Source organism: Sminthopsis crassicaudata, chromosome 1 (assembly GCF_048593235.1).
Source record: "Sminthopsis crassicaudata isolate SCR6 chromosome 1, ASM4859323v1, whole genome shotgun sequence".
In the NCBI taxonomy this organism is placed as follows: Eukaryota; Metazoa; Chordata; class Mammalia; order Dasyuromorphia; family Dasyuridae; genus Sminthopsis; species Sminthopsis crassicaudata.
This window is the reverse complement of record NC_133617.1, coordinates 419,640,492-419,655,880: the sequence shown is the minus strand read 5'-3', so window position 1 is coordinate 419,655,880 and position 15,389 is coordinate 419,640,492. Positions and strand designations below refer to the sequence as shown.

Below are 15,389 nucleotides of genomic sequence, written 5' to 3'. Positions count from 1 at the left end.
TTGATATTTTTCTTGTCATCACTACCTACTTTCTCCCCAGTCTCCATAATCACCTCTCATCTGCCAACCCTCCCACTCCTGTGTACCCTTTCTTTCCCTATTTTTGTCAGCTATGCACATCTTATCCACCCCAGCTCCATCCCTTCCCTCCTCTCAAGGCCCTCTCATTGGTTCCTTCTCAGTCCATACTGCCTCCGCCCTCACCAGTGATGGTGATCTTGGCTGACCACTTGGAGGTGCCATCTAGCACACTCTGTTTCACTGTCTTCATCTGCTGGGCATGGACGACTTTGCTCACAGTAAAGACATCTCGAATAACATCAAAAATCTCTGGCTTATTCCGCTCACGTATTTTCATGCGATCCTTCATAGCCATGATGATATTTTGAGTGCGGTCCTCAGCGCCATGCTTGCAGCTTTTTTCTGCTGCCCCTGCGTGAGAGCCAGAAACAGTCAGGTATCACAATTAAGCCAGGCAAGGACAAGCTTCTGGAACAAGGGATGGATGGACCTGGGATTACCTGAGGAGTAAGAGTGGGGATCTAACCTGGAAGAAACTATTCTTCTTCAGTTGAGACTATAACGAAACTCCAGGGTTTATGACACAAAGGAGAATTTGTCTCAAGGTTAAAGGTCAATCTTTCTCAGCTCTATAGATATTCTCCAGGCCACTCAGCCAAGGAAATCAGAGAACAGGAGCCTCACTCTACTAGCTTTACTCAATATAGAAAGTGACAGAGCAGCAGCCACTCTTTAGCTCCAGTGGTTAGCGAGTCTCCAGTGAGTGATTCAGGTATAAATGAGTTAAAGAGAAGGAATCCAACTGTGTGGTGGGCAGATCTCAGGAATAAAAATCGGGGGTGGGCTTGTGGCATCACAACAGTGAATAATAAGATTAATGTAAATAAATACAGTCATTCTAAGTAGCCCTTCTGAACTAGGAAAGGGGAAGTAAAGGGAAGTGATGGAATGTGAGCTTTTTGTCTCCAACTAAACTATGAGCTTTATAAAGGTGAGATTCATATATTTTTCTTCTTTTATCTCCCTCATACCAGAGATCACGGCTCAGCTCCTAGCGGGCCCAGAGTACAAATTTGTACATTCCCAGTCCCTGTTCTAATGACCAAACACCAAGAAGAGGTAGCTTCGAGACTAGTGTGACCTCCCACCCAAATTGAACAAGCTTTTCGTTGTAATGAAGAAAATTAAGTAAAAGCATCTGACACATCAATAATGGGTGATATTGTGTGAAACATTCTATATTCATAGTGCCCCATATCTTCGACAAAATCTGGGAAGTAAATTTCCAAGATTTAGTCTGTTTGTAGCTTCATATACGCCTTGTCTCCCCAGTAGACTATACGCCTCTTAAAGGGATGTTTATTTCTCATAATCCTTATATATCCCCTACAGTGCCTAGCAGGGCTAACATGGACCAATTGCTCTATAAGTACTTATTGGTTGATTCAGGCATCTTATCTGCCTTAAAAAAGAGTGGCTCACTTCGGTCATACTTTATGGTTACTTTATGGTCCTTTAAAGCAAGTCCTTGTTTTTTGCTTTTTTCTTCTTCCCTATAAATGTCAGTTCTATAAGTGGCCAACATGGTATCTGATTCAGAGCCAGGTAAATGAAAGCATGGTGGCAGATGGCTACTATGCATGCACACAGCCTCCTCAGAATTTTCTAGAACTTGGCACTATAAGACCAATTCTTTATGAGTCAAACTCCTCTCTCCTTGTGATTAGGATTCTGGCAATTCTAGAGTGAGCTTTCTAGAAATCAAAGCTACTTCCTATCATCACTCTGGTTTTCAGGAGCTCAGCTGCCCAATACTACTGAGCAACAAGATCTGCTGCCAGAACAGTCTATAGCCTCTGTCTGGACAGAGTACCTATGATTGGATTCCCTGCTCTTCTATATCCTCAGCCCAACCTCATTCATGGTTTAGGCTTTCACCTGAAGGCTTCCTTTAGTTATAAGGACACAGTATAAACAAGGAATGGGATATAGCTTGGGGTCATTTTCTGTAGAAATAGTCCCAGCTGTGGTATCTCATGTGTATTTCATTTCAAACATTCTCTGGTCAAAGAGAGATTGCCAAGGCTTCCCCAAGATGCTCTGAGAACTAAAATGGACCCACAGTTCTTCCACAATATGAAACTGGGATTAGGTTTCCCATAGGAGGGACTAACATGCCTGTCTTCCTCCAATAGCTCTGCCTAGTTCCCTTCCAGATGAGATACAGTTATCAGAACTCCTTCTACATCTAATCTCTCAGGAGGCCAGCTGTCCCCCCAGGGCTGCTTCATTGGAAACCAGGAGGCCAGGTTCCACCAAGGAGGAATGCAAAAGAAGCCAGGGTCCCATCTAAGGTTTTGCTTCCTCAGAAATACATCAATTGCCCTATCTGTGGAGAATAGCTGCCCTGAGGCCAGAAGAACAGGGATGTTGCCAAGTAGTTAGCTAGATAGTCAAGGGTATCCTTAGACAAACAGTCTAATTTCAGCTCATGTCTGTCTTTGTGGACAAGTCATCTTGCCCTCACCCTGCCACAATGGGTTCACTCTGCCAATCTGTCCTTCAATACACTCTCCAAAAAATCTTCCATCATTTCCTGTAGTTTACCCCATTTTGGAACTCTAACTTCAAGAGCATGTTTATTCCTTAAACAACAATGGCAACAACTACTTAAGTCTATAACATGCCTTAAAGTTTTCAAAATATATTTCCAATAACAATCCAGCCAAGCAAGTTGCATATGCATTATTATTCTCATTTTACAGACAGGGATCTGTAAAACTAATAAGCAAAGGAGCTGGGACTGGATCCCAGGTGTTCTGACTTTAGGCCCAGCATTGTTCCCATCCTGCTTCACTGCCCCTTTCAATGGTCCTCCATGACACCTACTACTCTTCTATGTGCCGGAGGAGATGATTCTTCATCTAAAGAAACATACTATCAAGCATCTACATATTTCTTTGTTTCTAGAGAGACTGCATAGGAAAGAAAAATGGAGAGTCTATGACAGAGACTTCCTTACTTGATGGGAAAGGGGCTTGAGATTTGGCTTTAAAAATAAAAAATGTGTAGAGGGGTGGGTGAGACTTGCTTGCTGTTAAGACAAGAATAAGGAAGGTGGGCTAGTGACAAGGCTAAAAGAGGAGTTAAGATAAGGCCTATCTTTACTTACATTCCAGTGAACACTAGTGATAAATTTTATTGTGAGACACTGAAGAGTTCTTATAATTTCCACACTTGCTATTTTTATCACCTACCTGTTTTAAGTGTTACTAGCAATAAAAACACCTTAGAAATTCACAAAGGACTTGATGCTTGCAGAAGAGACAAGAAAGCAAGCAAAAAGCAGAAAAGAGATGCCATTGTCCCATGGGTTATGGAGGAAAGAAAGCATTGATTACAAGACCATAGGATTAAAGCTATAATGGAACTCAATCTATTCCAAATACCTCTTTTCAGGAAGAAAGGCAGACAGATAGATAGAGAGGCCCCAGAGATACTTAAAGTAATTTATCCAGAATCACATTAGTAAAGAGCAGAGCTGATAGTGCACCAGCCCTGAAGCTAGGAGAACCCGAGTTTAAATCTGGCCTCAGACACTTCATACTTCCTGGCTGTGTGACCCTGGGCAAATCACTTAACCCCAACTGCCTCAGCAAATTTAAAAAAAACAAAAACAAAAACAGATCCAATTGGGCACCATGCCCAATCTCTCAGAGATTATCTCAACCTAATTTGTCTGTTCCAGTACTACAGTACTACTGGTACTTTACACTGTCAAAAGAGCTGTCTGTACCTTATTTATCATTGTCAGGCATCTTCATTATGAAAAAGGAAAATGACCTTATGCTGGCCTTGAAAGTGAGAAGGGAAGCATCCCAAACTACCCAGACCTTGTTCTTGCTCACCCCCAGTGAGTATGGAATAAGAAAGGAAACACCATCACCTTGAACATTGCTTTCTACATGAATTCTCTGCTTTTCCTTTTCTCAGCTCCAGCACTTTTCTAGAATACACATCTAACAAAACTACATTTCCAGTCATTGATTTAGAAAGTCTGGAGCACAAAAGAGTTCATTTTCTCCTGACCTTGGTCTTTTCAAAATTTCTACTCCTCTCTTTCCTCTCTGGGAGATCCCACCAATGAATTAGAGTAACTACCACTTTTCCTGGCTCTTGGGACTGGATTGTGAGAGGTGTATCATGAGTACCCTTTCAAGAGAATCATTCTTCTTCCTCCTTGATGGTTATGCTGGGTTGAGTTTAGAGAAGCAATTTGGGAAGTGATGGCAGTTAAGTATGAACATGTTTCGCATGTCCATATTCCTCTGCTCATCCTTTCCTCACCACAACAGCACCCCTAAAATCCAAGCAAGCCAAGGTGAATGTTTCCAAGGGACTCCTGGGAGAGCATTTAAAGCAGCCATTAGATAACAGTGCCTCAAATCTGCCTACAGAGTTCCTGATGCAAAGACTTCAGATCGAATAGACCTAGAAAAACCATCCCAGAGTACCCTCGTGGCCATAGTACCAGGAGAAATCACATTGCTAAGAGAGCTGCTATGGAGGATGCTGTCCCTCAGACCTGTCAGTCCTTTTTCCCCATCACCTTCAGCCCGCCCCCATCTGAGTGGGCCTAGGTGGCAGCACTCACTTTGCAAGCAGTCAGCATTGAGCAGATCCTGGCACTTTTCATGGCACTTCACACCACACTCAGTGCAACGCATGCCCTGCCGAGCAATGCCCCACAGAAGGCCTTCACATTCGTAGCAGTAGGTGGGTGTAGTGGCTGTCCACACTTCAAAGTTGTGAGGAGTGGTGCAGGAGATAGGGTAGATCAAGGCTTGCAAGGTTTTCTTGTACACGTGAGATTTCTGAAAAACACATATCAAACCATACCCCATCACAGTTGATTTTTAAGTCTAGGCAGGGAAATCCTAAAGCAAAGATTTTTTAAAAAATTTTTATAACTAACCTAGAGTCTCAGGAGAAATTGTCCTTCCCTTCAAACTCAGCAAGGAGCTGCTAGTGATTATGTCATTAGTCTGACCTTGGCCTGGCTAGTCTAGTACAGACCCAGAACCCAGAACAGAAATGTAGTTCAATATGAGGTTATCTAATGCTTACCAGTTCTTCATCTTTGAGGGAGGTCCGTGTAGCTAATGCAGAAGTGATTCCTGCCTTCCTGGACTGGACCAGTGACTGTAAAGAGAAAAGACCGTCAACCTTGCCAAAGGCGGACAAAGTTGGAGTGGATATAGGGATCCACACTACCAGTTTGGACCCTTCAAACTCTGTTCCCACACACACTTTTCCTGTCATTCACAAATCTACATCCCAGTGAAATAGGACCCCAAGCCAACGCTCCTGCCAAATGCCCCTTGTCTCAGCTTTTTAGGGAGACTATACCCTAACAAATCACAAGCTAGTGAGAAGCACATCGTCCAAAGAGCTTCATTTCCCCTCCTTGTTATGATATGTTGCCCCACTCATGGCTACCAAGCTGCAAATGGAAAGTCTAAGGAGGAGGGGAAGGGAAGAGCATAGCAGTAGTAGTAAGTACTTTAGAACAGAGATGAGGTTCAAAGAGGTGGGCAGAAGCTTGCATCTGAGTCTTGTGTCTAAGTCACACACAGTGACCACAACTGAAAACAGTAACATCCCTCAGAAGCTTTCCTTACTCTTCTCAGTTTTGGTGTCAATCCCAAGGACCCCAAATCCCCAGAAACATGATAGAGTTTAGAAGTTCAATGGGTATTACAGAAGACAACCAAAAAGGTGAATGATAGCTGCTCTTGCAGTAGGGCCCAAGGCCTCACCCTCAAGGACAGCCACCTGCCCTGCAAAGAGCTGCTTATATCAATGAAATGGTGGCTACAGGTACACTTAACAATATCAAACCAAAACAAAAGGAAAGGTTGGGAAAGGATAGACAATGCTATAGTCTATGGAGTCTAAGGAAGAAAAGAACTCTGAATACACTCACCATGGCCTGTTGAGAGGAGAGCAGAGAAAGAAATAATAGGATATTAATTCCCCAGCTGTGATGAATGTATTTAAGGGGATAACCCAAATGGGGTTTGCCATTGACTTGCTGTCCAAAAATCCCTTTTGCCTTCAGACAAGCCTGTTTCAAACCTAGACTTGTATTATTTGTGTTAAGACAGACTCCTGCAGAATAAAGAACTACAGGTACTGATCTCACAGTGTCTGAGGTTCTTGGCTAAGACAGGATAAGGACCCAATACTATACCCAGAAAACCAGGGTCAGACGGGAGGAAAGGAAAGCCCATGTATATAGAATAAGGGACAGAAGAACCAAGCACGATTGTGCAGGCTAAATGTAGTGGCAGAGTACTTCCTGCAGGTCTTTTGTAGAAGCTTTCCACTCAATCCCTGGGTCAGACATAGTAAGGGCAAAGACTCAAAGATTCTTAATCCCTGAGAAGGGCAAAAAATATCCTTTAGGCAAACTCTGTCCAGAGATAGCTGGTGACTGAGCAGTAGGAGAACAAGGCTTGAAGGCATAACTGAAAGAAAGGAGAAAGGAAGTCATCTGGACAAGGAGCTTAGTGGGTTCACAATAGATACATGGTTGATTCTGTTTACCATCTTATAAAGCAAACGAAGTTTCAACCCCTCAGTCCAACAGGAAATATACTGCTAGTCTGGGCAGTCATAGGGACCAGAAATCTCCACCCCACGTTACCTAGGACTAACACCCAAAAAGAAAGGTATAGGGAGAGTAAAGGAGGAGTTAATTGATTCTTAGCAGAAGGCAGGAAAAAACCTGCTGTGAGATATTGGGAGAGATGTAATCGGGTCTTTATAGCACAAATCTTTAGAGGAAGCAGAGTGTTGTGGAAGGATAGCTGGATGCATCCTTACTATATGATTTTAAAAGCAAAGCACCCAATCATCAAAGCCTAGGTAGCAATGGAATTCTAGACCCAGAAGCTCGGCTGAAAGGCATGTCAGAGATATATGGTAGGAAGTGAGGAAGAAAAAGGGGGTTGTAGCAGGAAGGGTCTAATCATCCTGGAGACTAGGTGGGAAGAGGGTTGACTTTGTGTAGCACAATGGGAGAGACTGGCAGAGATCCTCTGACTTTTCAGTTTCAGGATCAATTTCCTCAAAAACCTCATGTTTTAGAGGAAATCTAATAGTGTGAGAGATTTTATTTTTCCAAGAAAGAAACTAACCCATCAACTGCACAAATCTTCTAGATCTGTGTCTAGGTAGATAACTGAGGGATAAACGTCATTCAATAGCATCAAGGCAGAAGGCCTAGAAAGCACAGAGGCTAATCCCTTAGTATCCAGCCCAAATGTATTCCAAAGGTAGATCCTGACTAAGGAAGACAGTTGAGAATATAACTCCTGAGAATGTACAGAGGCCACAGGCTCCTTTGAGGTCAGCTATTGGTCCCTTCTTAGGTGTGCTTCCAGAAAAAATAGGGGTGTCACTGAGACCACACTAAGGAAGCAACCTTGATGGATCCCATTTTACATGGGTCCCAGAAAGACATGGAAACCATGTACTGAGGTTCCTTCTCAAAATATGTTTTTGGGAAGGATCAAGGTCCAATTAGGCCAGTATTTTCCAGAAAAGCTATTCTCAAAAAAGAATTATTAGAAAACAAGTCATTTCTGGGAAATTAGTCATCATAAAAAGTGAGTCCAAGTGACCAGCACATGTCAGATTCTGCAATGAGATATCCCTTATACCATGGTCATCCTTCTGAGAACAGGCCTAAACAACTCTTACCAAGTCACTGACGAGGGGAAGTGGTTTCTTTTTGCGTAGGTCTGGCATGCTGTCAATGCCATAGAGTCCACCAGCTGACCTAGGAGAAGAAAGAGAGAAATTCAGAACTAACATTCACCTGACACAAGAAAGTTCCACTCTATTTACTCTCTATTTCTTCCCCCACTTCCCAATGGCCCTCAAAAGAGCTGGCAAAGTGAGATAAAAGCAGATCCTCAGAGGATCAGAAGGAACATAAGAGATCCTCCAGCTAAACTTCCCACCTCATGGAGGAAGAATCAATTAACTCCTCTTTAACTTTTTTTCTCTTTTTCTCTCCCTATACCTTTCTTCTTGGGTGTTAGTCCTAGGTGACATGGGATCGAGATCTCTGGTCCCTATGACTGCTCAGAGCAGCAGTATATATCCTGTTGGACTGAGGAATTGAGACCTTGACAGCAGTCCTTCAGCCTCAAGCTCTACATCTACAATAGGAAGATCATTACCTCCCAAGGCAATCCATTCTAAATGTGGGATGGAAAGGACAGATGACATTAGAAATTTGATTCTGAATACTGTGCTGAATAGTTTCCTCTCTTGTATACTATGTTTACTACCTGTCTCTTTCAATTTGACTGTAAGAGCCATACAGCAAAGACTGTACTTTTCTCCTTTTCTTGAAATTCTCCACCAAGCCTAGTATGGGATTAGACACATGAGTCTACTCAGTAGTGGAACTCAGTGTATATTTGTTAACTTATTCATCAAGAGGGTAGTTTTTGGATCTATAGCTTCTGGCTAGTGACACACTCACAACAGAAATAAGCTCCTGACAGCCGCAATTTCAAACCAAGAGACTCCATAGTCAACTCTTAGGGATGGATCACAGGCACTGCCCCCTAATTCAACACCTGCTTAAGAAAAGATATGGTTTGGACCCTTTTAGGAAATGAGTCTTCAGAAATTTTATAATATGATTCAATTCTCTCCACATTCCTGACATTTCTGGAAGAAAAAAGGCAATCCAGTTATGTCTGTCTTTCTGAGAAACACTTCCAAATCAAGACAACCATGGAACAAGGCAGCCCCTGTGGTAGGAGCCAGAACCTAAGCACGTGCAGACTAACATCAGTACTTCTAATACACTCAACCCCTTGCATATAGCCTTCCATGGTACTTGTGATGCAGTTTTACTTCAGCTTTGGAGTTTCATGACTCCTGAAGTTGAAAAACAAGTTCTTCAAGGAGCAATACAAGATAATTCATCTAGGACATAGATCTACTCACAAAAGACAAGCCACAGTAGGAACTCTGATGAAGTAGGAACACTATATATGACTTGGTAGACAGTCTTTTTGAATTGCCATTGCCAAAAATTCATTATCAGGCAGCTAATTAGCTAATTAATTTAGAGTGTTAAAGACACCTTAAACTTAGCAAGGCTGAAACTAAGACAGAAGACGTAGGCCAACAATGGATCCATCATCAAAACATTTCCAGATTAATGGGATGTACCAGAGTTTGTGGTTCCACTGGCACAGACAGTTTTATTAAAAGGCTCATCTTTATTCCCACTGTTAGACTATAAGGCAGCATCAAAGTCAGATTTTAGTGAGAGAAACTGTGAGGAGGGGGAAGAAAAAAGGAGAGAAGGGAGGTAGAGAAGGAAGGACAAAAAAGAAGAAGGAAGGAAGGAAGAAGAGAAGGTAAAGGAAATAAGAAAAGGAAGGAGAATGAGAAAAGGAGGAAGGGAAGTAAAAGGCCATCAATTCCAACTTCTTCATTTTATAAATGACTTGTCCAAGGACACCAAGTTAGTGATTAGCTAAGGTAGATTTTGAATCCAGGTCTTCTTTATTCCAAGTCCAAAGTTCAAACCACTAAACCATATTGCCTCTGAATTACGTTGTTATTTGTTCTTGGTAGTTAAAACCAACAATAATCACTATTAAATCAGGACTAGTCCCTTGACATCAGGACTCTGGGACCCTGGAAGGAGAAGTACTATAGATCAAAATCAGAAGGAACCTTAAAAAGCCATCCTGCCCAACTTCATTTTCACAGTTGAAGATCTCGAGGTCGGGGGGGGGGGGGCTGTGATATAGGTAGTAAGGATCAAAGACAGGGAAAAGATGGGGAATATAAGATTAAAGTAAGGAATTTTAGAGTGTCTAATTTAGAGAAGAAAAGGGCTAAGGAGGAATTTAGTAGCCTTTTTTAGGGATACTGAGAGTTTGGATAAGAGGAAGCTTAATCACTTACTTTGTTATAAGTAAGAGGAAATTGTATGAACTTAAAAAAAGAAAGATTCTTTGGGAAATAAAGAAAAACTTACTACCATGCAGAGACATTACAAAAATAGGATATAAAATAAGACATAATGTTTGTGTATACACACAAATACAGCCATTGATTGATCTGTTATGCTTGATTATGCATATTTGTTACAAGAAATTTTTCTTTTCTTCTAATGAGGTGAGGATGGAGAAAAAATAGATTGTTATTTAATTTTTCAATTTTAAAAAGCAAGAGGATGGGATACTATAATGCTGCTTGCACTTTCATATGAGGTCACCGTATTATTAATTTTATTTGTTTTATTTTGTTACAAGAGACTTATGAAGTAAAAGCAATCCATAAATGTTTATAATAAAACAAAACAAAATAAGTATCAATAAGATCTTTTATTTTTAAAAAATGTTATTAAAAGCTATAAGGAAAAAGACGATGGACAGCTACTAAAGAGAATCTGCCTAGTGATACTCCAGAAAAGAGAAGATGATCCTAGTGGTGATCCAAGTGGCTTAATCATCTAATTGTTTCAAAGGTCAAGGTATGATCAGATTTTCCATGGGTTCTTTCACAGTTTAAGGATCTAATGACTGTTTCCAGCAAAGGAGACCACACGAAGCTAAGGTCTTTTTTCTCCCTGGGATTCCTATGGCCTTGGCCCCAAGACTGTCCTATCTTGACTTTGTGGTAAATAGCACTGATTTAGAAGCTATCTTTTTGGTTGACAATGATCAAAAAGAAAGTGCTTCTAAGTGAAATTTTTTTTTACTCCATTCTTCTATCTTCTGTATTACTTACTGCTATGATATCAAGGGTCAGAAATAAAGAAAAGTCATGGGAACTAATCTATAGGGCTCTCTTTTCTGCCTCCTAAAAAGATAGACAAAAAAAAAAATCTTAGAAAAGGATTGTAGGAAAATGCTGTCCCAGGAAGCACTTACCCGCTGGGGAGCCACAGCTGCCTGGAGGGGTCATCATCATCAGAAGCCTTCAGAAAAGAAAAAGAAAATTAAGTTAGATCCTAAGGAAAGTCAAAGCCTTAGTTATAACTTAGGTGGGAGTATGACAGGTGGAGAGAGACTCAGAAATCTGTTCTTATGGAATATAGTTCATGCAACTTGCAACACACAAACATATGGACAACAGAGACACACAGGCATAGCCACTGGCAATGATGTGCCTGGTTCTAACAACTCTACCCCAAAAATATCCCTGCCTGATGCCAGAAAAGACAGGTTGTAATGACATGGACCATGGATATTTACCCATTGGATTCCTGAGCAGAGATTTTTAAGAATTTGCTCAATGCATCTGTTCTTTAGGGGAAAAAATGTTTTCACTCTTCCCTCCTATACCCCACATTTGCAAAAGATTCTTGCTTTATTTAGGATAAGAATATCCCTAAATGGTTCTCATGCAAAGATAGGGAAAAGATTACAGATGAAGGCTCATCTCAGCTGGAAGACAAAGACCCACCATAATTTTGAGGCCTAAGATAAGAAAAGTGATTCTAGCTTCAATTAACAACTACCTTAGGTTCCTCCCTTTGATCAAAAGTTGATCAAGAGCTGTCTTGATATACCTTCCAGGGAAAGCCCAAGTGGCTCTGCTGAAAACCAGTCGTAGTGGTGATGCTGGCAAAGGAATGCGGGAGAATCAGGTCTTGAACATAGACACAAACAGCCACTTAGCCACAGATATTCAAGTCATCAAATCTGCTCTCAGCAGAATAAAAGCATGTACACAATTGGCTTTCAGAGAAAGATAAATGTCTATGAACCTTCCCAGGGACAAGACAGGAAACAGGAGAGCCAAACAATTTTATAAACAGTTTTATAGCTTGAGACTTAAAATCATTCAAATTAACTGGAAAAGAGAATATAGTTGAGTGGGCCCACCAGGAACAAATAAGGGTTTAGGAGGGTATCAAATCCATGGTTACCTTTTGACATGGAGAAAAAGTGATGTTTGGGAGAGAGGGGATTGTTGGCTCCAACAAAGCTATAGTAAGAGCCTAGAATGAAGACTGGAACCAGGGGCAGCAGTGCCACTGGTAGCAGCTGAGGGGAACAAGCAGAAGCAGCCCTCTTTCTGATATGTGTAAAGTGAAGCCAAAAGCTAAGAGCCTGAATGTATCTCCTCAAAAACCTCCCCTCACAATTCTGGAGGGAGGGTCTCACATTTGTTACGACCACTGGGAAGTTTTGTATCTCTTCCTTATCCCCCCAAAACTAGTTACCATAAGTAGGCCACCCCGGAAGCAATGACTAATGGGAATATCCAGACATCCCAGAGCTCAGAAATATTCTCTGTCCTTTCTCAAGGGAAAGTAAGACTTTCCCTTTATTTCCTCCCTCAGTCCTGGTCTTGCTCAGCAAACACAGCTACCCTCTCCTGGAGATGGGCAGGATCACCACTTGGGAGGATTGGTCGTTCTGTTAGTCAGCTTGTTTCTAATCCATCTGCTTCCCTGGACTAAAGCTGGGACTCAAAGGCATGAGTACATCATATACACACATGTATACACCTCCCACCATATCAGATGACTTTATTCTTCACTAAAGGGATCTGTTACTGAGATTCCCAAATAGACATGAAGCCTATCTGGGAAAGTCAAGTCCCAGAGAAAAACAGGTTGGAGGAGCAAAAGGCAAGAATTTATTTGTCAATGCCAGACTGATGTTTTCTCTACCCACCCAAAAATTCTCTCTGTTATCAGGAACTGGGGCTACTGAGAAAGTCAATGGGAAAAATGACCTGAAAAACCAAACTTCCTGACTCACAAACAGAATGAATACACACACACACACACACACACACACACACACACACACACACACACACACACACACATATATATATATATATATATATACATATATATATATATATATATATATATATACATATATATATATATATATATATATATATATATATATGTAAAATGGGCCAGGGAGCCCATAAAATGGGCAGGGGTCTATAGAGCTGAGAGCTTGGTGGGAGGCCCTGGGACTACCTGGGATGGGGGAAGGATACATAGCTGAAATGGGAGGGATTGGCCCTAGGACCACCTAGGGATGGGAGGAACATATAGCTAAGAGCTCAGCAGGGGTCTAGGACCACCTCAGATAGGGGATGGGGATGAAGAAAATGAAAATGAGGATGCAGCATAGCTGAGACTTCAGCAGAGGGTCCTATGTCCACCTCTCCAAGATTGCAAACTGTACTATACTGAAGAATCTGAGTCCAATTCAGACAAAATGCTTCCATCTCCCTTAAGAGTGGATCCTAGAAATCAAGATCAGGATCAGCTACTTTTAAAGCAAAAGGATCCCAAAGAATGGGACTATCCAATGTCATAGCACTACCAACTCCTTTTCTTTCCTGGGCTGGAGTGAGCAGCTGCCTTCCTTGCATCCTACTCCCAGCCTTCCAAAGAATAGATCCTTTGAGGCCACAAGAGAATGTATCAACAATTTCAGAATAGAACAGTGCAGCCAGAGCCCCAAAGGCAGGGCAAGCAGGGAGAATTAATTAAAGGGTCAGCTCCAATCAGGGGCTAAGATTTAAAGCCCAAATATTCAATGAACTGATTTAGGTTCTCCTTAAGCTCCTACCAAAGAATGGTTTGTCTTAACTTAAATGTATCCCACCTTCAGCATGTGAGCACATTTATTGCCTTCTCAAAGCACCCAGCCTTGTAATAAACTCTGAAAACCAACCTCCCCTTCAAGGTTTCTGAGCCCTGGCTAAGACTCAAACTAGGGCTTGATAGCATCATACACATTTCAGGCACTGCATTAAAGCTTCTAAAGAGGATCAGCAGCAGTTGATCAGCACCAGTCTTTAAACTAGTATCGTTTTCCCTGACAATTCTACTAAATCTTGCAGTGAGATGCTGAGAGTAGAAGCTTCAAAGAAAACAAGAAAGGAACAGCTAAAAAAGCACTTGGAAAAAGTTAACACGTGAAGAATCAAAACAAACACTTCAAACTGTTAAGAGTCTGCTAGTCTGGGTGAAAAATATGTTCCAGAATCTCCAAGTATCTTGAGCAAATCAAAGGCAAACACTCTACTATGGGAGCCAACTTCAGAACTAAGTACCAGGACCTACAGTTCCTACCCTTTCTCTCACAGCCATAGCCTGCACCCTTAAAGGGTCTAGCTTCAAAATCAACGCAGGCTTTTGGATTCCCTCAGGCTCAAGTTCTGGCAATTAAAATATGTGTGAAATAGCACTCCAATGGACAAGATGAGGAGAGAACAGAGGTAGACACAAAGCTGCATAGCTTTGACTATGAGTACACTCAAAGTGAGTGAAGGATTCAAGGCTTTTTTCAAAAGTCAGGATAAAGCAGAATGACAGGCAAAGTGTGAAAATGGGCGCCTGGTTTTTGACAATTATGTCCCATTTATACTGTGGTCCACCTAACACCTTGAGAAATAATGAAAGCATATTGACTTTTGACAAAATAAATAACACTAAGAGTAGAATTTTCTGGCATTGCAAATCTGTGCGTTTATAAAAAATACATATTTAAAATCAAGAATCTTTGTGGTATACTCAAGAAAGTTGTTCACCCTATCTACCTTTAGTCCTGGTTCTGGTTAAGATACAACCCCTAGATGAAAATTTTCCAAAAAGAAGTAATGGAAAAGTTATGGTTCTTTGGAAGGATATCTTCTTTGGAAGATATCAATATATATATATATATATATTTTTATTAAAAGAAGCAATAGAAGAAGTAATTCCAGCAGTCCCTAAAGGTTCTCAAGACTGTACTAATCTTAAATTAACATCCACCTTCAGACATTTACTAGAGGTACTCTGAGCAGTTTCCTCAAATGCAAAATAGGGATAATAACAGTACCTACCTCGAAATGTTGTTGTGAGGGTCAAATGAGATATTTGTAAGTACCTATCACATATAAATAGGCAATATAGAAATGTGTGTTCCCTTCTTTTGCCGCAGATAAGATAGACAGCTCAAAGGAAACTTAAGCTTCCTTAGTTCCTGCACTAAATAGATTTTTATTTTCTACCCAGGTTTTTCCTTCCCCGAAACCAAACATGCTGAATGCAGGAAGGACACAAGGCATCCGAAGGCACAGAACATGCACACACACCACTTTTGGGGAGAGGACACAAAATGTCTGCAGGCATAAGCATGCACAGAGCATGCACACCCCACTTGGGGCAAAGAACCATGAGACATGACCTGAAGGGCTTGTTGCCTTCCTTCTGTGAGAGGAAAAGAAAGAAGATAAAAAGAGGAAAGAAGAGATTAAATTTCTGTACATTAGTGAGACATTAAACTGGCTGCCAA

The 15,389-nt window shown here is 41.3% G+C and overlaps 1 protein-coding gene across 5 annotated transcripts in view; it reads right to left on the bottom strand.

Moving 5' to 3' along the window:
* The window catches only part of UNC13B (unc-13 homolog B), a 339,532-nt gene that overhangs the window by 34,624 nt on the left and 289,519 nt on the right, over positions 1-15,389 (bottom strand). For all 5 annotated transcript variants that reach the window (XM_074280308.1, XM_074280310.1, XM_074280309.1 and 2 more), the window contains 5 exons: positions 11,001-11,047; positions 7,789-7,867; positions 5,149-5,223; positions 4,676-4,895; positions 205-432 (listed from right to left, as the gene is read on the bottom strand). In XM_074280308.1, the coding sequence (XP_074136409.1) occupies positions 205-432; positions 4,676-4,895; positions 5,149-5,223; positions 7,789-7,867; positions 11,001-11,047 (649 nt within the window). The remainder of the gene's footprint in view (positions 1-204; positions 433-4,675; positions 4,896-5,148; positions 5,224-7,788; positions 7,868-11,000; positions 11,048-15,389) is intronic.